Source organism: Vicugna pacos, chromosome 25 (assembly GCF_048564905.1).
Source record: "Vicugna pacos chromosome 25, VicPac4, whole genome shotgun sequence".
In the NCBI taxonomy this organism is placed as follows: Eukaryota; Metazoa; Chordata; class Mammalia; order Artiodactyla; family Camelidae; genus Vicugna; species Vicugna pacos.
The window spans coordinates 39,134,934-39,157,182 of NC_133011.1; the positions used below are offsets into that span (position 1 = coordinate 39,134,934).

At 58.7% G+C, this 22,249-nt stretch overlaps 1 protein-coding gene across 7 annotated transcripts in view; it reads right to left on the reverse strand.

Moving 5' to 3' along the window:
• Positions 1 to 22,249, reverse strand: part of ZC3H3 (zinc finger CCCH-type containing 3) — an 87,959-nt gene that overhangs the window by 11,338 nt on the left and 54,372 nt on the right. For 6 of the 7 annotated variants that reach the window (XR_012064262.1, XM_072949866.1, XM_072949862.1 and 3 more), the window contains 5 exons: positions 15,447 to 15,634; positions 10,104 to 10,146; positions 9,859 to 10,017; positions 9,688 to 9,757; positions 7,371 to 7,502 (listed from right to left, as the gene is read on the reverse strand). Coding sequence is in view for 6 of the 7 variants with exons in the window: in XM_072949866.1 (XP_072805967.1) it covers positions 7,371 to 7,502; positions 9,688 to 9,757; positions 9,859 to 10,017; positions 10,104 to 10,146; positions 15,447 to 15,634 (592 nt within the window). In the remaining variant the exon portion in view is untranslated. The remainder of the gene's footprint in view (positions 1 to 7,370; positions 7,503 to 9,687; positions 9,758 to 9,858; positions 10,018 to 10,103; positions 10,147 to 15,446; positions 15,635 to 22,249) is intronic. The other variant, XM_072949863.1, reaches the window with a different exon arrangement.

Sequence of the window (22,249 nt, forward strand, 5' to 3'; positions counted from 1 at the left end):
CAAATTGCAGACTTAAGCTCTAACACAGCAATAATCACATGAACCGTAAATGACCTAACTACACCAACTGAAAGACAGAGACTGGCAGAGTAAATTTAAAAACATGACCCCACTATCTGTTGTCTACAAGAAAGTCACTTCAAATATGATGCTGTAGGTAAGTGAAAAGTAAAAGGATGGAAAAAGATAAATCACGCTAACATTGACCAAAAGAGAGCAGAAGTGGCTCCATTAATACCAGATAAAGAAGACTCAGAGTAAAGATTATCAGAGACAGAGAGGGACATTTTATACTGATAAAAAGGGTCAATTCAACAAAAAGACACAGCAACCCTAAATTGACATGCACCAAATAAAAGAGCTGTAAAATAAGTGAAGTGAAAACTGGGATATGTAAGGAGAAAAAGACAAACCCACAATTACACCTGGGGACTCCAATGTCCCTCTCTCAAATACTGACTGAACAGACAGAAAATCAGCAAGGATACAGAAGAACTAAGAAATGCCTTTAACCAGAAAAATCTAATTGACATTTATGAAACACTCCATCCAACAAGAGGGGAACACACATTCAAGTACCCATGGAACATACACAAGATAGACTATATCCTGGGCCATAAAACATACCTCACGAATTTTAAAAGAGGTGACACCATACAGAGTGTACTCTTCACCATGGTGGACTCAAACTAGAAGTTAACGACAGGAAGATAACAGGAAAATCTCCAAGCACTCAGAAATTCAACAACACACTTTCAAAGAATCTGTGGGTCAAAAAGGAAGTCTCGAGGGGGAAAAAAGGAACTGAATGAAAATACAACATCTCAAAATTTGTAGGACCCAGATAACTCAATTCATAGAGAACAAATTTTTAAGTCAATAATCTAAGCTCCCACCTAAAGAACATAGGGGAAAAAAAGATCAAAAAACCCCCAAAGCAACAGAAAGAAACAATAATGGTCAGAGTAGAGATCAATAAAATTGAAAAGAAAAAAACAGTAAGAGAAAAATCAATGAAACCAAGAGCTGGCTCTTTGAAAAGATCAGCAATACTGACAAATCTCTAGCGAAACCAAGAAAAAAGAAAAGTCACATATTTCCAATGTCAGGAATGAAACAGGATCACTGCAGACATCAGAAAGATAATTAAGAAATACTTCAAACAATTCTACACATGTACATTTAACAACTTAGACGAAATGAACCAATTCCTAGAAATACACAACCTACCAAAACTGACTGAAGAAGAAACAAAAAATCTGACCAGACGTATATATAGTTGACCCTTGGACAGTACAGGTTTGAACTGTTTGAGTTCATGTATATGTGGATTTTTTTCAACAGATACAAACCACAGCACTACACGACCCATGGTTGGTTGAATCTGTGGATGCAGAGCTACGTATATGGAGGACTGACTGTAAAGTTATTTGCAGATTTTTGATGTGGGTGGGTTGGGGTATTGGTGCTCCTAACCCCCGTGTTGTTCAGGGTCAACCGTTCAGTAGAGAGACTGCATCAGTAATCAAAAGACCTCCCAACAAAGAAAAGCCCAAGACCAAATGGCTTCAACCGCTGAGTTCTACTAAACATGTAAAGAAGAATTAACACTTATTCTCAATTCTTCCAGAAAACTGAAGAGGAGGGAACAGTTCCTAACTCACAATAGTCAAAACTATCTATGAGGCTAGCCTTATCTTGATTCTAAAACCAGACAAAGATACTACAAGAACAGGAAATTACAGATCAATATTACTTATGAATTTAGATATAAAAATCCTCAACAAAATACTAGAAAACTGAATTCACCAGCATATTAGAAGGATTATACATCATGACCCAGTGGGATTTATTCTCAGAATGCAAGGATGGTTCAACACCCCCAAAATCAATCAACATAATTGTGATTCAATGGGATCAATATGTTTGATTGACCAGTTTAACAGAATGAAGGTAAAAAAACCCACATGATCATCTCAATTGATGCAAAAAAGACAGGGCAAAATTCAACACCTTTTCATAACAAAAACACCAAACAAACAAGGACTAGAAGGGCCTCCACATAAAGGCTGCGCACGGCAAGCCCTCAGCTGGTGTCATCCTCAGCAGTGAGACTGGCAGCTTTTCTCTAAGATGAGGAACAAGACAAGGATACCCCATTTACCACTTTTATTCAACATAGTACTAGAAGTTCCAGACAGAGCAATTAGGCAAAAAAAGGAAGGAAGGGAGGGAGGGAGAGAGAAAGGACTAAAAGGCATCCAAATCAAAAAGGAAGAAAATTTTCTCTGTTGGCAGATAACATATTCTTATATGTAGAAAACTAAAGGATCCACAAGAAAACTGGTAAGAGCTAATAAATAAATTCAGCAAAAATTTTAGGATACAAAAGGAACACACAAAAATCAACTGTATTGCTATACATTTGTAACGAATAATCTAAAAAGGAAATTAAAAACAATCCCATTTACAATAACATCAAAAAGCATGAAGTGCTCGGGAATAAATTTAAGCAATTAGGCAAAAGACCTGTACACAGAAAACCACAAAATATTGCCGAAAGAAATTACTGCAGGTCTAAACAAATGCAAACACATCACAGATTCATGGACTGGAGACTTAATATCGTTAACACGACAATACTACACAAAGTGATCCAGAGTCAGTGCAATCCCCGTTAAAATTCCAAAGGCCTTAAAAACAACAACAACAAACAAAACAGAAATAGAAAAACCCACCAAAAGTTTATATGGACTCTCAAGGAACCCTGAATAGCCAAAATAATCTTGGAAAAGAAGAACAAAGTTCGAAGGATTCAGATTTTTTGTTTCAAACTTATTACAAAGCTACAGTAATCAAAACACTGGCATAAGGACAGACACAGACCAATGTAACAGAACAGAGAACCAAGAAGGAAACCACACGTGTGTGGTCAACAGATTCTCAACAGTGGTGCCAAGAGCACTCCATGGGGAGAAGACAGTCTTTTCAACAAACGGTGCTGGGAAGAGTGGACATCCATCCGCAAAAAAATGAAGCTGGGCCCTTATCTGACACTATATGCAAAAAATTAACTCAGAATGGACCAAAGACCTGGACCATAAAGCTCTTATAAGGAAACACAAGGGAAAACTTCATGACATTGGATTTGACCAAATACCTTGGACAGGACGCAAAAACACCAGGAGGTAACAGGAGAAATAAATAAATTGAACTTAAACAAAATGAAAAAATCTGTGCATCAAAGGACACTATCAATGTGAAACGACAACCCACAGAGTGGGAGAGAAATGTGCAAATCACATCTCCAATAAGGGGTTAATATCCAGAATATATAAAAAACTCCTGTCACTCAACAACAAAAACCCCCCAAACAACCCAATTCACAAATGGGCAAAAGACTTGAATGGACATTTCTCCGAAGAAAATATGCCAGTGAGCAACAGGCACATGGACGTGCGCTCAGCATCACTCACTTTAAGGAAATGCAACCTGAGATCACAACGAGATGCCACCCACTAGGCTGGTTATTTAAAAAAAAGAAAAGAACGATGGATGAGAATGCGGAGAGAACGGAACCCTCGTGCCCTGCTGGCAGGAACGTAAACGGTACAGTCATTACGGAGCGCAGTGTGGCAGCTCCTCAGAGAGCTAAACACAGAATTATCATCCAGTCCAGCAATTCCACTCCCAGGTACCCTCTGCCCAAAGGAGGGCAGAGCAGGGCTTGGACAGACACTCGTGTGTCGGTGTCGGTTCGCAGCAGCGAGTCACGGTATCCAGGAGGCACCACCGAGCGTCCATCTCCAGGCAAGGAGATGGACAGGGCGTGGGACGTCACTCAGCTGCGAAAGGAATGAACTGTCGCGCTGCAGTGTGTGGACCTTGTGAACATGATGCTGAGGGAAAGCAGCCAGACGTGAAAGGACAACCACTGTACGACCCACTTATGTTACATCTCTTGAACAGGCAAGCTCACTGAGACAAGCGTAGATGAGGGCTTGCCAGGAGCTGGAGACAGCAGGGACAGAGTCACTGCTGGCTTCTTAGAGACCGTGCCTGGGGTGACGGTTTCAGCGCTGGAAGCAGACAGGGGTGGTCGTTGTACAATGCTGTGAATGTGATTAATGCCACTGAACTGTACACCTGAAAACGACAAATTATACGTTGTGTTCACTTTACCGCAAGTAAAAATGTAACACACCAAACCCCACTGTGCCATGTACTTAAATGGGTGGCTTATGTGGAATGTGAATTCTATCTCAACAAAGCTGCGAAGAAATGGGTAAAGGCTTGGCCAACAAGCACACAGGGGTTGGATGTCACCAGAAATACAAGAAATGCAAACCCACACCACGGTGAGAGGTTGCTTCTCGTCCACCGGCAGGGCCGAGCTGCACAGAGCCCCGCACACCACACACGTGTGCAGCCGGCTCCCCTCAAGAGCCCTGACTGGGAACACCCAGATGACCGTCCACTGACCAGCAGGGAGCAGGAGTGGTCTCTGCACACAACAGAGAGGCCTGCGGTCCTGCTCGCCGCCACAGTACGGCGACCCTCAGACCACGCTCACAAGGGAAGCCAGGTGCCAGCGTCTGCGCACTGCAGGCCTCTCATGTGTGAAATGCCCAGAGAAGAGGCTTACAGAGATCGAGGCAGATTCGTGCGCTCTGGCCGGGGGCCTGCCTATAGACGTCTTGGGAGGTGCTTTGGAGTGATGGAAATTCCTAAAACTGGGTTGTGGTGATGACTGCACAGCTTTGTAAACTTACTAAAACCCACTGATGGGAATGCCTGCGAGGATGGGCTGGACGACACACCAACTGCGCCTCGGTAAAGCCAGCTGTTACAATTTCAATGGCAGCACAAGTCGGAGAGGAGAGGATGGGGGCTCTGTGTGCAGCTTCGGGGAAAAGACCCACTAAACGGAGAACCTTGGTGAGGCCGCCCGTCCCAGCAGACAAGGAGGCGGCCACGCAGCCTCTCCACAGCCCAGGCCGCTCGCGGCTGCGGCTCCTGCGCTGACCCCTGGTCCTCATGGTCTTCCTGTGCAGCGAGTGCTGCCATTATCCCAGTTTTACATAACAGGACACCACAGCCCCCAGAGGGCGAAGTGACCTGTGCGGGGCCACGGCTCCAAGTGGCAGAGATGGGGCTGGACTAGGGTCCGAGCCTCGACCCAGAGACGCGTCTCCAGGACCCCTTGCCATGCTCATAAAGCCATGCTGGCGCAGATGGAGGCAGGTCGCTGTGGCCTCGGGTGGGCACAGATCCTGGAGCAAGACCCACAGGAGAAAAATGCCAGGACTCTGCCCCCCAAAATAGAAATGATTTAGCCTAAGGAAGGCTGCACCTTGGGCCAGTTAACAGGCAGTGACGGGGAGACGCTGTCTGGATCCCAGAGAATGATGTCCAGATGAAAAAGAGCTTCCACAGGGGAGACAGCAGGGGGTGCGTGTGGCCGGGGGGCAGGGACCCGGGCACCTCAGCTCACCGCTGGAGCCCCTCGAAGGCCGGGCACCGACAGAGGAGGAGAGGTAAGGACGTCGGCGGTGGAGAGTTTGTGACGGAGGCAGGGACACGGACAGGGCTGGGGCTCAGCTGAGGGCTGGGGGGTGTCGGCACAGAGGTGGCTGTGGATTAAACCACACACGTGCACTCAGACAGCTCCCAGCTCTGTGCCAGGAGAGGGGCTGGAAATGTGACGTCCCAGCTGCAGTGAGCTGGGAGCACCCAGACCAAAAGTTTTAAATCCGAGGGAGGGGAGAGGAGCCTGGGTGCCTAGAGGAGTGGTGGTCCAGGGCTGGAGTGGGCATGGGCCCTCGCACCCTGTGCGCCAGACCACGTGAGCGTGAAACCCAACAGTGACAGTAAGGGACTAGAGCCACTGGGAGGAGTGGGATGCAGGAGGAGTCACGGACACAAACACATAGTGGGGAAGATGGAAAGACCACACCCAGGGCAGGGTGGGGGAGTGGGTGGCAGGCAGGAGACAGCTGTGCTCCAACACGAGCGTTGAGAGCCCGGTTTTCCGGAGCCTCAGAGTGGCTCCCACAACACGTGCATTAATTAGGAGCCATACCCAGCAGCTCGGCTGACTCGACAGCAGTTGATCAAGGACCACACCCCCAGCGCCAGGAGTGAGCATCAAAGGGACGGGACAGGCGGTGGACGCACCGTGGCTGTGACACTGTGACACCAGGGCTGCGGGCCACCCGAGGCGACGGCCATCCCGCGGGAGCATGGCCATGGCCCCCGAGGGGCCCCAGGAGATGGCAGAGGCCGACCTCCGAGCCCCGGCCAAGGGCAGCGCGCAGCCCCGAACAGGGGAAGGAGCAGAGGTTTCCTCTCAGCTTGAATTCTTCACAAGAAAAGGGCCCATGCCTCTTTAACAAGCCATCGCTTTATGAAGCAAGCTTAACAATTCCACTTGATTCAGTGGAATATTATAAACTCTCTGGGGCCCATCTGAGGACTTCCACTCCAGGCGCGAGGTGACGACTCAGCGCTTTCCACATTATTTAGAGAATAAAGTTAACCCTTGCCGGCCCGGCCACCGTGCTCCTCGCCGGATCGCCTGCTCAGCGCTTTCCCGGCTGTAATCACAGGCCGCTACCCGGCACGCGGCAGCCACACAGCGCCCACCCGCCGAAAGGACGCAGTAAGCACTTCCACTAATAGAAGCAGAACTTGAATATAGCTTTGATGTTTTCGTTTAAATGGGACTCTTTTACAGTAATCACCCACAGCCTCTGGAGGGGTCCTGTCCCCTCACCCCACGACCTGGGCTGGGCTGGCATGGCCTGCTGGGCTCCACACTCTGCGCAGGGCCTCCCTGGAGGCGACCTCTGCCCGAGCCTGGCCTGGGCTGAGCCTCACGGCAGCAGGGAGAGAGCGGCTGTGATTCTACAGTGACCCCCCAGCATGGGCCTGGGGTCCTCACCTCCACTGAGCTCCCTGGCAGCCCTGCCCTGGTCTCCAAGCCAGCCTGCAGGCCCACGAGGCAGGGCGCCACTTACAGCGTGTGGGGACCATGCTGCATGCCTCCTTTTGAGGCACGGGGTACTGAAAAGGCCTGTCCAGGGGCCCCCAGCCCAGGGCCACACTGCCCACGCAGCCTCCCACCAGCCCCGCAGACCTGAAGGACAGCAGTGACACAGAGGGACGCCTGGTGCTCAGCTGCTGGGGGTTTCCCACAAGGGCAGCCCGCACGTGGGGCTGACAGGTGGCCAGAGGTGGCAAAGCAGAGTCACCCATGACCCAGGCTGGGTGTCATTCACAAACCAGCTCCCTCAGCCCCCCCACCTCGGGGGCACACCAGCTCCGGTGGGGGGGCCGGGGGCCGCCTGCCACCTGCCTACGCGTCTCACCTTGGCACCCAGCGGGCAGTAGCCTTTGAGGAAGTCAGTGCAGACCTCTGCCTTGCGGGACACGTAGACGTGGCTGTAGGGACAGCTGCTGTTGCTGCAGACCCCCTTCAGGAAGTAGGAGCACACAGGCATCTGCAGAGCAGGGAGGACAGTGAGGGCCGGCCACGCCCCCGACCCCTCCACCGCCCCACTCCACGGGGAGGGGCACCAGGACTCCAGGGGCCCACTGCCAGGCGGCAGCCACCAGAGATTGCAGCTGGAGACCCTCACCCTGGCCCCGCCCCAGGGGAGAAATAAACAGTGCTGGCCGGCAGGAGGCGATGCCCACCCCGAAGTCAGACCCTCAGCTTCCCCAAGAAGGCACAGTCGCCAGAGAGCACGTCTACCCTTGCCCGGTCTAGATGAGCGCACTGAGGCGGGGCTGTGCACAGGCCCAGGCCTGGTGTCACCCAAGTCCATCACCTGCCCTAGGCCTGCCCAGTTTCCAGGCCGCGGGGCTGTGGGGGTTGGGCCAGGAGGAGGCTGGTGTCTAGAAGAACAGGGGCTGGGGGAGGAGGGAGGCAGAGTGTGGGAGCTCTAGGTGGGCTGACAGCCTGCAGGGCCTGAACTCCAGATTATCCAGCTGGCTGATGCGTGGGCGCCTGGCAGCGTCTATGAGCTGGGGGTCTGTGAGCTGGGGCCTGACTCGGCCTGGGGAAGCCTGGGCAGCAGACTCTGGCTGTGCACTGACCATAGGATAGCACCGTGGAAGCCTGGCAGGGGGCTGGCTCCACCGCGCTGGCCCATCGGCAGGTGGGCCCAAGGGAGACCTGGTGGGGGCACATTGGGTGGGCAGCCCGGGCAGGGCTGTGTGGCCCCAGCCATTCTTGGCCTCCAAGCTGGCAGTGGGAGAGGCAGCCCACCTTCTCCCCACTGGGCGGAACTGAGACCTGAGGGTCAGCAGGCCAGCCGGAGGGGTCTCTGATCTGCCCACCCTGTCCTTTGAAGCTGCGACTCTTCCAGGCAACTGCTCTGTTGGGGCCCTCGGGGTGAGCCCTGCCCCTCCTGCAGGCCAGCTTCTTGGGCCGTCTGGTCCCACCTCAGGGGATGGAACCTTGCCTCAACCTTACACAGCTGTCACCCTGTGGGTCTCAGCCCTTCCACAGGCCAACACCTCTCCCGGGCCTCCTCCCTCTGCTGTCAGGCCTGCTCCTATGGCAGCTCCTTGGTCCCCACTGCTGGTCCCCACCGCACCCCACTGGGCTCTTGCCTGCCCGCAGGGGATGCACAGGGGCTTCAAAGGGCCACTTTTCTGGGGGGAGGGGGAGGGGGAACATAACAGGCTGAGGAGGGAAGGAGGGAGAAAGCAGAGAAACAAAGGGCGATTTAGCGAAGAGAGTTTATTTTTAATTGTCTGTTAACTGCAGCGCAGAGGGGAGCGGCCGGCCTGGGGCTGGTGGTGCCGAGGCTGCAGACAATTCCCTTAATGTGCGCTTTGATACAGGGCCCAAATTAGCGCTAATAAAAAGGGATAATAAAGCCAACTCTTGCACCAAACGGACCTCCTCGCTGTCAGCGCGGTTATCAAGAGGAAACTGCGTTCGCATTTCAATTAACCTCGTCTGCACCCAGCACGTCCACACAAATAACGATAACGTTAATTCAGGGCGCTGGTGCGGGGCGTCCACATTAGACAGCTCAGAACATGCACTGGCTTTGAAGCTGGGAGCTAACGAACCTGAAACGCGACGTGAGTTTCCAAATTGCTCACAACAGAGTTCCGAAGCTCCGTTAGGGAGAAAGATGCTGATTCTCCCCGAGCCCCTCCCGGGGAGAAGTGGCAGCCGCAGCAGCGGCAGCAGCCCTTTCGGAGCCCGCCTCCCCTGCCCGCCGCAGACCCCGCTCCAGGCCAGTGGGCTCCCCTGACCTCAGGGCTCCCTGCAGGCTGGCCCTCTGGCCCCGGCACGGCGGGGCCCTGGACAAGAGGCCCCAGCTGTGCGCCTCCCTCTCCTCCACCTCCCAGGGAACGGACCTCGTACAGCCGCCCCTCGCCAACCGCAGGGCTGGATAGGGGTGAGGCCGGGGCCGCCAGGGCACACCTGTGGGGCCACTGCCCCCGGGTATGTGACAGGGATGGAGGTGGTGACCCCGGGTGGTGTAGGGACAGCCTCCAGGTAGGCACAGCCTCCAGCCGGGGTCAGAGGCGGCCAAGGCAGGACCTGCGTGGGGATGATGGGGCACAGCCTTCAGGTCACCCTCTCGACTCCTCACACAGACACAGGGAGGGGAAAACTTTGGGCCCAGCCAGCAGGGAGGCCAGGAGCGGCCAGGAGCTCACCTTCTCCTTGGAGACATGGTGGGAGAAGGGGCAGGTCCCATCTGTCTTCTTGCACGTGCCTCGGACAAACCTGCGCCAAGGGGAGGGTCAGAGAGAGTGGGGACGCCTGGGGAGACCCGAGACCCACGCCAGCGCGCCCCCCACAACGGCCGAGGCAGGGGCGGGGGGCACCTGGTGCACACGGCCACCTTCTCGGGGTCGTGGATGTAGGGGCAGCGCTCGCCGCGGTTGCACCTGCCGAAGCGGTTGTAGTACATGCAGTACTCCTTTCTCTTCCGCCTCTTCTGCCGCGCCTGCCGCACAATGGCCAGGCTGCGCTGGACGGCCCGGCTGGGGATGGGGCAGAGGTTCATGAGCCCCAGGGAGGAAGGGGAGGATGGGGAGGGCCCCCCCCAATCCAACCCTGAGGGACGTACCTGGCCAGGGAGCGGCTGCAGCTGCTGGCAGGGTCCAGCCGGCCTGTGGGAAGAAGGCCGGTCACGCCAGGCCTCCCACCCCGGCTCTGTCCTCTCCCTGCCCTCCCGCATGGCACCGGCCCCCTCGAGATCCCCACCCTCAGCTCAGGCGCTGCTGCCCCCTCCAGGAAACAGCTCGCCCTCCTAGGCCCTGCCAGGCCCCTCTGGGGATGCAGTGCTGGAGGACAGAAAGCTGCGGGGCCACCCTCCACCCCGTGCTGGTGGGAGGCCAAGGCGAGACGGCAGACATGGGCACGGGGACAAGGAGCAGGGACCAGGTCTGGTGGCACAGCTCCCCAAGGCCACACTGGTTTTGCCTCAAGGCAGGTGGTCCCAGAACAGTGGGTGGTGGGGCCTCCCTCTGCCTGGAGCAGAACCCAGGGACACGTGGGCCTGAGCGGGGCCTGGGAATGCCACCTGGCTTTGCAGTAGCTAAGAATGGCTTATTCAAAGGGTTGTAAAATAAAAAGAAAAAAGAAGTATATGGTTGTAAATCCTGAAATCCTGACTCCCAGGCCCTAGAGAGCTGTGTGCCAACCACGGCCTGCACAGGCCCCGATGAGCACGTGTGGCCCCAAGCCCCGGCAGGTGCCCGGTCCTCACGATGCCAGAGGCACCTTGTGAGACGCTCCTCAGAGCCCCACATGCGTGGACCAGACAAGGCCTCTCTGACACCACTGCTGCAGCCCGAAGGAGAGCTGTTCAGGAAGTGGTCCAGGGTGACCGAGAGGGAGCAGGTGACTGCCCAGCCAGGGCAGCTGGGGCCCGGAGCTGGAGCCGCGGGCCAGGCGGGGCACTGTTGTGTGCACTGGGAGTCCGCCCTGCAGAGGGGTGTCCAGACTGGCACACGGCCCCACCTGCCTTTTAGATGCCAGGCTCCTGCCTAGGACCAGGGTGGGTGGGGCAGGCGAGAGCCGGCTCAGAATAGCCACAGAGGCTCCGCAGTGCCTCAGACACACGTGTGACCCTTCCCAGACCAGATCCGATTCCCACAGGCAGCTGCTGAAATGGATCTGGTGGCTGGGGCACAAGTGACATCACTCAGAAATTCTAGTGACCTGCGGCCATGATAAAGCATCCCAAGTTTAAAAAGGGACGTCCCCAAGCTGCCTGGCTCTGAGCCACTCCCACTGGAGCCACATGGGAAGCCTGGGCAGGCAGCCCTCCTGCCACCTGCAAGCCCCTCCCTGGCTGTCCCTGGGCCCGCTCATCTTGGGCCCATCCCGAGCCCAACACCCAGTCACACAAATGTCCCGACACTTTACTCGGCCCGTCCACACCCAAACCCTTCTGTGCCTCAGGGGCTGGGCCGTTGGACACCCTTCTCCACCTCCCACCCTCTGCTAAGCCCTGACCACCCCCGGATGCTCCCTGTGCCCTTCCCAGGCCAGCCCTCAAGGCCCTGCTAGAGGTGCCCCTCCAGCCAGGGCCTGCCCTTTTCTGAGCCTCAGTCTCCTCAAGTTAAAAAAAGGTGGCTCCAGGCCTGTGCAGTGAGACCCCCAACAGGAGGGAAGTGTCCTGCACGGCGGCCTAGGCCCAGGTGGCTGAGATCTAAGTGGGGCTGGTATGGTGTGTGAACAGGGGAGGGGGACATGGCGACACAGAGGGGAGAGAGGGGTCTCAAGGTGTGAGGGGCCGGTGGGAAGTGGTCTTAGGGAGAATCCAGGACATACTTAAGTCTGGTTTCTAGGCTGGGGACACCCATCCTGGGGGTGGCTGGCAGGAGTGGCCAGACCAGATGGCACGTGGTGTCCCTGCACCTGCCAGCCTGAGGGTGACAGAGAGCAGTCTGACAGCTGCCAGTCAGCGTGGCTCCCCGGGCTGTCACCCAGGCTGCCGTGATGTTGCGGTGCCACCTGCTCCCGCCAGGGACCGCTGTCATCACGTGTCTGCCTGTCAGACCAGCCCCGAGGCCTGGCCTCTGGGGGGGAGGGCAGGTTTACTCCCCTTTGCACTTTTGCTCTTATAAAAATGCCAGTGTGGGGCTCGTAGTGGGAATTTTTACAAGAACAGGAGACACCTTTTCAAATGCTTTGCGGTGTTGCGGTGTTAAAAAATGCACATAAAGTAGCTGGCTTGAAAGGAGACCGTGGAGGCTTTGAGAGGCGCTAAAAAGTTTAGCTGAAAACGGGGCCTCAGAGCCTTCTGGAGCTGCACTTCCCAGGGATCTTCCTGGAATACACACAGCCAGCTAGGCAGCCCCCTAGAACGCCCACCCGGCCCAGGCGGTTGGCTGCTCCCTGAGAGTCGGGGGCTCCTGTAGCCCCCACCTCTCAAGGTGGCCCGGCATATGCACTCTTGGGAAGAAGACTGAAACTGGGTGCTTCCTGGCACAGAGGGAGTCCCAGGAAGAGGTGTCTAGACGGGAGGGAGGCAGGCCCCAGACGGACTGCCAGGGCCCTCTCACATGCAGTTCTGTGAGACTGAATACACAGAACCTAGGGAGGGGTCGCAGGTCACTGATCACAGGTCACAGATGAGGTACAGAGCTCCACTACCTGCCCAGGGGCGCTCAGTGGCAGGTCAATAGCAGGGAGGCTGCCCACCACAGCCTAGTCTGCATCAGTCTGGGACCTGGGGCTCAGAACAAGCCCAGGGGCCAGCCTGGCAGCCCAGGCTGAGGGAGGCGGCCCTGGCAGGTGGATTCAGGGCCCTTGTTCCACCGCAGGGACTGGCAGGCTCTCGGGGTCGAGATACATGCCAGACCCGTGGAGCAGCCGTCCGAGCCTGCGCTGGGTATCCCCAGGTCCCAGGCCAAAGCACGTGGGGAGGAGTCCCAGGCTGCACAGGCAGGCCTTAGACCCGGGAGAAGTACCTAGCCCTGGGTTTCAGGGGGCTGAGGTCAGCCTGCAGGAAGGCCCTGCCCCTGGGGCTGGGGGGCCAGGAGATGAGCAGGGACAAGGCTCTGCCCCTCTCTTCCCTACAAAGCCTGGGACGGCTTGAGGGTCCAGCTAGGGGCTGATGCTGCCTCAGAGCATTGGCTGCCCAGCGTAGACGGGCAGCCAGGAGGAGGGGAGGTGGAGCCCCTGCCCCCTCCCAAGGAGGGCTGCACTTTCTTGCTGAAGTCAAAGTTCTGTTGACACCAGAGAAGAAAATTTATTTCTTTAATTATTACTCATCTAAGTGGGCTGCTGGTCAGCAGGCATTCCCACAGCCGGGAGCAATCCACCTTCCTTGCAGACAGTCGGCCACCCGCACTGGGGCCCAGGCAGCTGGTGCTGTGTTGGCCCTGCCTCGTGCCCCCAAGACCAGCTGCCCTGTGGGGTGTGCTCCAGACCCCACCTCCCTGCCCCCACACCGAGGTGGGAAGGCTGAGCCCCAGGGCTGCCTCTCAGCAGCCAGCAGGCTTGTCAGATGGGTGGCCTGCAGGGGCAGGTCAGCAGGGAGGAGGCCTACTGGGATCCCACCTGCCCTGTCCCTGGAGGCCTCTGTCCTCATCTGACTGCCCAGAAACCGGGGGCCTGGGGGAATAGGAGTGGGAAGGCCCAGACGCCACCGCTGCGCTCCTCTAAGCAGAGGCGGGGTTCTGCGGAGCTCAGCCCTGGGAGGGGAGCGGGATCAGCATGGTGTCCTCCCCAGTGAGAGCAACAGCTCCCTCCCCACTGGCTGCCAGCGCAGGTGGGGGTGCCACGCTGGGGAGAAAGGAGGCGCCCCCACAGCCCCTGATGCAGGCCCCTCCGCTCAGACTCAGTGCCCAGGAGGCTCTAACAAGGGGCCACTCAGTGTCTGTGAGGAGGCTGAGTCCAAACCTGCTTCTGCCCCTCAGCCTCTCCTGCCACGTGGATGTGAGGGGCCCAGGTGGTAGGTGTAGCCCCACTCACAGGCCCACCAGCCCGTCTGAGGTCGGGCTCATGTGCAGCAAGACCCCTGCGAGGGCCATGACAGCTCCAAACCACAGCCTGTCTGTCCAGCGTCTGGGGACCACAGCAGGGAGTGGAGCCCGGGTCCTGCCTGCCAGCTCAGAAGGGGGCAGGAGGAGTGGGGACGATGCATAGGACAATGACAGTGGGTGCTGGGTGTGCCCTTTGCCAAAGAGCACCCCCCACCCCGCAGCTGGCTGGAGGGTAGCTGTGGCCAGAGGGTAGGACCCACAGAGAGGCTTGGTCACTTGGGACCAACCAGGAGGTCACTCTGCAGAGTGGCTGCTGCCAGCCCCTTGTGGACTCAACCAGATGGGGTCCCCGGTGCCCATGGCTCTGTCCACCCCACACAGCAGCTTGGCCAGGGCAGCTCTGTGAGGGACCTGGTTCAGGGGGAGCAGCAGGCTGGAAGGGGCTCTGCTTCGTCCAGGAAGAGGCAAGGGACAGAGGAGGGGTCTGAGATCACGTGGGGCCCCAGAGACCATGTGTGCTGAGGCTAGAGGCCCACCGGGAGCAGAGGGAGGGCTGTTCTCTGATGTATGGTGCTAGCCCCTTGGGGCTGAATCCCACCAAGGCTCCTGAGGAAGCCCGGCCTGTGCTCCGCACCTGCTCCTCTACCAGGCAAGCTCACGAGGCCAAGGCAGAGTGCTCTGAGAGGCCACGAGGCCCATCACCTCAAGGAAGAGGTGGGAAGCACGCATCTGGGGGCGGAACAGAGCCTGTCCTGGGGAGCCTGGTGCATCTGGTGCACCGGGCCCAGAAGAGGGCCACGGGGTACGCAGGCCCACAGACAGAGGCCCTGGGAGGGCAGTGCAGGGCTTCCGGAAGGGGCATTCTGGCTGCCTCCCTGCAGAGCTGGCCCTGTGCCCACCTCCCCTCTCCTGCCCTGTGGCGGTGGGGCGGGGGCTGAGGGCAGCTGGGCCCATGCAATCCCCACAGTCACTGCCTGCAACCTCACCTTTTTTTTTTTTTTTAAAGAAATGGGAGTAAAAATGGATTGAAACCAAAATATTTTTCTAGTTAATGTGTACAATAAGCGAATCCAAAGCATTTCCTTCTCCTCCGCCTGCCTCCCCAGGCCCAGAGGTGCGTGTGGCAGCGGCGGCGCCTCCAGACACAGCTGGGAGGCATTGCCAATGCGATCAGGAGCTGCGGCCCCAGGTGTTTGCTTGCCCAGGCCATGTTCACTGTACCTGGCTCATCTCCTTTGTCCAGGAGCAAACATGGAAAATCAGAGGTGGCTCAGCCAACTGAGAGGCATGCGCCCGGCTGTCCCTGGGGGGCTTCCCCATGGTGGCTGCAGCCAGCCTCGTTAGGGGCAACTCCTGACGCCCAGGGAAGCCCTCACTCGGATCGGCTCCCAGAGAGCACCAGGTCCGCAGCCTTGGACGGCGGCAAGCCTGGAGCAATTGCGCACCACGCAGCCCCCACCCAGGAGCCTCACCTGTGCGCAGGAGGGGCCTGCTGCCCCCGTCACCACTGGGCCGGCCGCAGGTCTTGGAGAGTTTGTTGGCCGACACCTTGTAGAGGATCCCTCCGATGCAGCGGTAGCCTTTGCTCCGCCACCGAGGAGAGCCAGTCTGGGCTTTTCCGCCCGCTGCAGCCGGACGCAGACGGTTCAGCACCAAGGACCTGCAGAGACAGGGACGTGCTCATCAGCCCAGCCCCAGGGCCTCTGTCCTCTGACCCCACTGTCACAGGAGGTGGCACCCTCAACCCCACCAGCTAGGCTGGGACCGTGTGAGCCCCTGAAAGGCCCCAGACAGGGGACAAGGTGCCCCCCCCCAACAGGCACACCCTTGGGACATGACCGCCAGGCCCTGGCCTCCCATGGGGGGCTTCGAGAGAGCTCTGCTGTGAGGGGAAAGGCCCAGCACCCATGCTGAGGCGGCCTCGAGGGTCCGTGCCGAGGCCAGCAGCCACCACCACTGCCCAGGGGCGTCTCTTCCCGGACGCTGCCCCAACTCACGCCACCCTGGCTTTGGGACCACGGCGCTGTGGAGCCAGAGAACTCCACTGCCCACCCTGCCCCACCCCTCCTTCCACTGCATGCAGAGCCCAGGAAGGGGATGGGAACCTTACGGATCCCCACCCAGGCAAGCTGTCTGCGGAAAAAGACCGGAGTTGCCTCAAGGGCCAAGGCTGCAGAGACCCGGGCTGCCTGTGGGGGTTACCCGAGCAGATGCCCAGGCCAGAAGCGCAGACCTGGGGCCAGCCACACGGCCCTGACAGCCACCTGCTGACTCCTTCCCTCCTCGTTCTTCTCCCTCCTGGCCCTGGGCCCCATCCTGCCAGACGCACACATCCCCCCAGGAAACCCAAGAGCAGAGCGGATTGTGAGAAGGCACCAGTACTTCCCTCAGACAGAGATCCCCCCACAGACACCACGGCTGCGGTGGGCAGCGGTCCCAGGACCCCTGGCTCAGGCCTCACAGACTGTGGGCCTGCAGATGCCCTGGCCAACTTGCTCCCCCAGCTGCCACGAAGGGTCAGGGCCTTCCTGCTGCCTGGGACCTTAGGACTCCGGAAGGATATGGCCTCAGCCCTCAGGGTGCATTTCAGCAGTAATATGTTTATGCAAATTGAGCTTACTTCCGAATCAGCTCAACTCTGCTCACACCGCTATCACCACTTAGTGAGTGTACATTCAGGCCCAACTGGCAAATCTGGGCAAACGAGCACCTGCTATCTCCATGAGCATCATCTCTGCCTGAAAGTGGCCCAAGCAGCGGGAGGGGCAGGGTGTGAAGACAGCGGCCCTTGGGCAGGCAGTGCCACCAGGGGCCGCTCAGGGCCCAGTAGAGGAGCCGGCTGAAGTCAGGGCTCATCTGGGAGCACACACAGCCCCCTCCCTCCGGGGTCCTCCAGTGTGCTCCCCCTGAGGCCCCATGCCCTGCAGTCCCTTCCCCTGGGAGCTTATGGACCCCAACTCCACCTGGCTGCACAGGGCCAGGGAGGGACACCCCAGACCGGGTCCGATGAGTCCAGGCAGGACAGGGCAGGCCTCGGGGTACCCTGGCGCACAGGCTGGCCCAGGCAGCTGGCAGCAGCCGCCAAGGCCCACCACTCAGCCCAGCAGCCCCTCTAGGCTTCCGTCTCTCCACCTGCAAGGTGAGGGGTAGTTCTCACCAGCTCACAAGGAGCAACTGTGCGAGTGTGCCAGGCACTGGGGACCTTCCTCAGGCAGGAAGAGCCGAGGCGGCCGCCTGAAAGCACTTGACCCAGTTTCCCTTAATTAAAACACGTTCACAAACACCAATCTTGGAGGGAACAACTCCCACCAAGGGTCCTCAGCGGCCCGATCCATGCTGGCCATGCCAGACAGGCTCCGGCTGCCCCCACACAAGGAACGTCTAGGCAGGAGGGCCAGGTGGGGTGGACATCCTCTGGGGGAGGCAGCCAGAACCCCAGGGCTCTCGTCAGACCTTGGGGCCCCACGCTGGCATCAGGGTGTCCAGGGCACCCTGTCCCCTGGGCTCACACCAAGGCTGAGTGGGGTCTCCTCCCCACTCTGCAGAACCTTGTCAGCCTTGGGGACTCTGGACCCTCTGCAGGAGCTGTGGCTACTGTCTGAAAGGCACAGCTTGCCCTGAGTCCTGATCCCCACGGCTGAGAGCTGAGCCCAGGCCAGTGGTCACCACAGCTTGCTCGGCCCAAGGCTGACAGGCCCCTGACAGCCTCAGCCCCGTGCTGCTCAGAGCCTTCAGTGGTCTCCCCACCCTCGAGGCAGCTGTCCTCTCATAAGCCAGCCTGGGCTGAGGCACTGTTAGGGGGCCAGTGGCAAGCCCACCTGGGCACCCAGGGTCAACTCGCAGCACCGGCTTCTTGCTGAGCTCGGTGCTCATTGCAGAGTGGCCACTCGGGGCAGCTCCCGTACCTCCCAGCAGATTTGGGATCCAGACAATGGGACACACTGGGTGGGAAAAAGGACCCTCTCAGCTGCCTCTTCTTGCGCAGGAGCCTCCCCTGCTTTTCCTGGGCCACCATTCCTACCCACCCTTCCCTCCTCCCACGGCGCTGGCTACTAGGATATATGAGAGACGGGCGGCAGGACGCCCTTGAGAAGGTGGGAAGGAGGAAGCGGGGCCCTGGATGCCCCACAGCCCAGCCTCTCAAGGGTTGAGAAAGCCCTGGGCCTATGGGCATGTGCTCCTTGCTGAAGCCGGACTGGGACAGCCCCCTCCCTCCCTGCAGAGGTGGCCCAGTGTAGGGAGGGCCCAGCGGGGTAGAGGCTGGCAGGGCTTCAGGTCCAAAGGAACTGGAAGCTTCAGGGCAGAGGGTGTTCTGGTCCCACAGCTCTGCGCACAGAGGAGCCTCAGTCTGGGGCTGCCACCTCCCACCCAAGAGAAGTGGCCTCATTAATCACAGCCTTCCGCAATTTGTTCTCATGGCTAAAATTACATCCCAGGTGACACTTCTTTCTTGAGACATCGTTGATTATTCTCATGGTTAACTGGGACCAACCAATCCATCTCCTTTCCCACCCAAAAGTCCCTGCCCCTGGGCCCTGATGGCAATCACAGGGCGGCCAAGGCCCCTGGGAGGAGCGGAGGTGCAGCAGGCCTCCGGCTCTGAAGCCCTGGCTCGGTGCTCACAGTCTGCACACACCTGTGCCCCAGGGCCCCACGTGCCCTGGGCCCACAGCCTCCAGGGGCGCACCCAGGAGCCCGGGAGCAGGCTGGGAGAAGCTGTATTCCCAGATGGTGTCCTGGGACTGCCTGGGATGGGGTGGTGAATGCACCCAAAGAATTTGGGGAGGGCTGGCCAGGTAGGAATGTCCTTGTCGCCCATGGAAAACAGGCCCAGCCTGCAGGCCTGCAGAGCTGCCTCTGCCTTTCCCTCACCAGCTTGTCCGGCTGACTCTGGACCTGTGGCTGGGTGAGTGCCAGGCAGGCGAGGTCTGGAACGGGGGGCTGGGGGGCAGCCGTCCCAAACGCCTTGTAGCTTTTCACTGCTGTGGGTGTCACAGCACTCCAGTAAATTGTTACCCTAATGGAGAGGACAGCCTTTGGAAACGAACTGTATTGAAAAGAGGGGATAAAATTAATGAGATAATAGTAGGGCCAAGGACCCGGAGAATGCTCCTGCCCTCGCGGCAAGGGCCTGTAATTCCTTTTCTACAACAGGAGCCTCAGATCTAAAGGCTTCTCCCATCCGTCCGGCAGGCCCACGCCGCCAGGAAATTTCATTAACGCTGGAAAATAGGAAAGGTATTAAGCGTGGATAATGAAGGCCAGGGAGGGAACCGTGCCTTAAGATAGTCCTCTTTCTCGCCTTTGTAATGGGAGGCATGAACTTTCCCTTCAAATCCATTTCTAATCCATTTGAAATACTACAGCAAATTATCTTTCCTTCAGCCCGAAAGCGGCCAGCCAATTTACTCCGAATAGAAGTGACAATGCCCCAGGATTTATCACCATAACCTTGACTACATGGGGTGAGGGCTGGGCCTCCCCTCGCCCCCTGCGGGGGCACGAAGGATGGGTGGAGGGAGATAACGTTTTAAATGAAAAGCAGTGGTAATGGGGAGAAAGACACACACACCACAAAGTAGGTTTAAAAAGAAAAGCAGTCCACGTGTCCGCTGCCTGGGGAGCAGCTGGAGAGCTCCAGGCCTGAGGCCGTGCAGGCTGACCGAGGGGCTCTGCTCTCCAAGGCCCCTCTCACCTGCTGTGCCTGGGAAGTGAGTGGGAAGTGCCAGGGCAAGCGGACCCAGGAGGGGGTTGTCAGGGTCTGGGGGGGGACAGGATGAGTGTGATGAGTCCTCCACCCGGCCTGCAGGGGCGCCACTGGCAGCGGCCAAGAGTACCAGTCTGCCAGGGCTCTCCCAGCCCCCAGGGATTTTGAAGGCTGGCCCTGGACACCAAGGATCCTGTCCAAGCAGGTCCGTGGAGCCCCCAACACTGTGTGGAGGGTGCTTCTGCCGTGGGTCTGCTTCTCAGGCCGTACGGCCGAGACAGGCCCACCCAGGGCATCCTCGGCCACGCAGCCTGGCAGCCTGGGGCACGAGCGCACAGGCACGGAGAGGACAGGCAGGCGGGCTCCTGAACATGTGTGCGCACACACCTCACCTGCCCATGACCTTCTGAGGGCCGGCTGCCCCCCCGCCCCGCAGTGAGTGCTGTGGACCAGTGGGCCGCCTCCTCTGCACCCCAAGACCCTGGGCGGAGGACAGGCAGGCTGCCTGGCCACATCGTGTGAAGGCCCACTCCTGATCACAGGCAGAATCAGCTGAAGGTGGGCAAGGGGCAGGGAGCCAGCCGGGCCCTAGAGACCCTGGGGGCAGCCCCAGTCTCCCGGATGCCCTGCAAGTCCTGCACTGGAGCTGTGCCCAGGTGCCCCGGCCTCCTCGCCAGGTCCAATGGCCTTAAACTAACACCGCCAGCACAGCCCCGACTCATCCTTGGGCCGCCGGGAGGGTCAGCAGGACCACACTGGGGCGGCGGGGGCTCCAGCCCCCCTCCAGCTTAGTCCATCCTCAGGTCTCCCAAGGCCTCCCAGCACCTAGTCCCACAGCAGCCAGTGCAGGGCGCAACGACCCAGAGAGGGCGGGACAGGTCCCCCTGGGGACAAGGCCAGGCCCAAGGGCTGCACAAAGGCTGGGCACAGAGGCCCCCACCCCTGGTCAAGAAGTTGCTGGTGGAGCTAATGGCTCCTTCCCACAGTAAGGCCTCTTGGACACAGAGGCATCTTGCTGGCACGTTCTTCCCAGTCCCCTCGGAGGGGGGAGGTCCGGCGGGGCTCCCTAGGCTCATGGGGAGCCCCCTGGGCATCCCCCTGGTCTCCTCCCCTCCTCCGCATGCCCTGCTCCCTTCCTGGGGGCCCTCACCTCTCCAGTGATGGCAGGCCCAGACCTCAGTCACCGAGGAACCTGCCTCACTGAGCCACTTGCCCTCTCACCCTAGACACAGGCTGGGTGTGTCTGGGTGGTCCTGGCCTCATTCACAACTTCCTGGTGGGTTCCCTGCACCCACCCTGTCCCATCAGCTGGTTTGAAAACTACATGTTTGAGTAAGTTCCCTCTGCTCCACCTAACACCCTGCAGGGGCTCCCCACTGTTCAACTGATGCCCGCCTCTCAGGAGACCCTCTGGCCCTCCTGGCCACTACCCCCACACCCTTCTTCCAGCTCAGACCGAGCTCAGACATCAGGTCTGGCCCACGGGAAGCCCTCCTGACCTCCGACAGCTAGCAGTCACAGGCCCCGGGCCCTGACGAAGTGCAGCGTCACACCTGGGAGCAAGCACCCTGGGGCAGGGCCGGGCCAGCAAGTGTGACTCCACTGACCTGTGCTGGGTCATGCACACCAGGAGGGAGGCTGGGGGGCCACCTGGTTCCATGCACTGTGATCCGCGGAGGGGTCAGGTAAGAGGCAGAGAAGAGGCTGCCGTGGGAGGGAGACGGGGCCATAGCGGGCCGGAGAACAAAGAGGGGGACCCACAGGCACTTACACGAGGAAAAGCCCTCAGGCACAGTGGGAGGACTGAGGCTGGGGAGGCTGGGTGGGCAGAGGCAGGAAGACTCAGGACTGTGGGCAGTGGGGTGCAGCCAGGCTCCCGGGACGGAATGTGACCTGTGGCTACAACCCGTGGGGCAGGGTCCATGCGTGGCTGGGGATCCAGCTGCTCACCGGGCCAGCCACCCAGGCCGGTGGTGACCGTGCAGGAGGCGGGCAGGCCGGCTGGGGAGCAGAGAAAACAACTGGGGAAGCATTTTTCAGGAAATGGAGCGCGCTTCCACGAAGCTCTGAGGCGAGCAGGGAGTGCGCCGTCAGCAGAAGGGGGCCCGGGGGAGGCGGCTGTGCACAGCGAATCCCAAGTAGGTCAGGCTCAGCCGCCACCGTGACGGCTGCAAACTGCTTAAGTGGGCTTTCCACGGAAACGCTGACGGGCGCCACCTCAGCTCGGCCGGCTGGCAGCGACAGCACCACGCCTGCCCGTGAGCCTGGCCGGGGAAGCGGCTCCGGGCCCAGAGCGGTGCCCAGCTCCTGCATCAGACACCAGGCAGCCAAGGCCGCACTGGGCGGTCTGTGGTGCAGGTGCTGACAGAACATTCTGGGTCCTCGGGAGTGGGAGAGAGACCCTTGGGCGAGGGGCCCATGCAGGGCCAGCTGGGTGGGAGGGTGGAGGTCGCCGGAGCAGAAGCCAGGGGCCCACTGGACAGAGCGGGCCTTGTGATGACCGTGGCCACCTGACCTCCTCCTGCCAGACAACTCATTCCTCCTGAACGTGGGCCCCTGCCTGTTCCA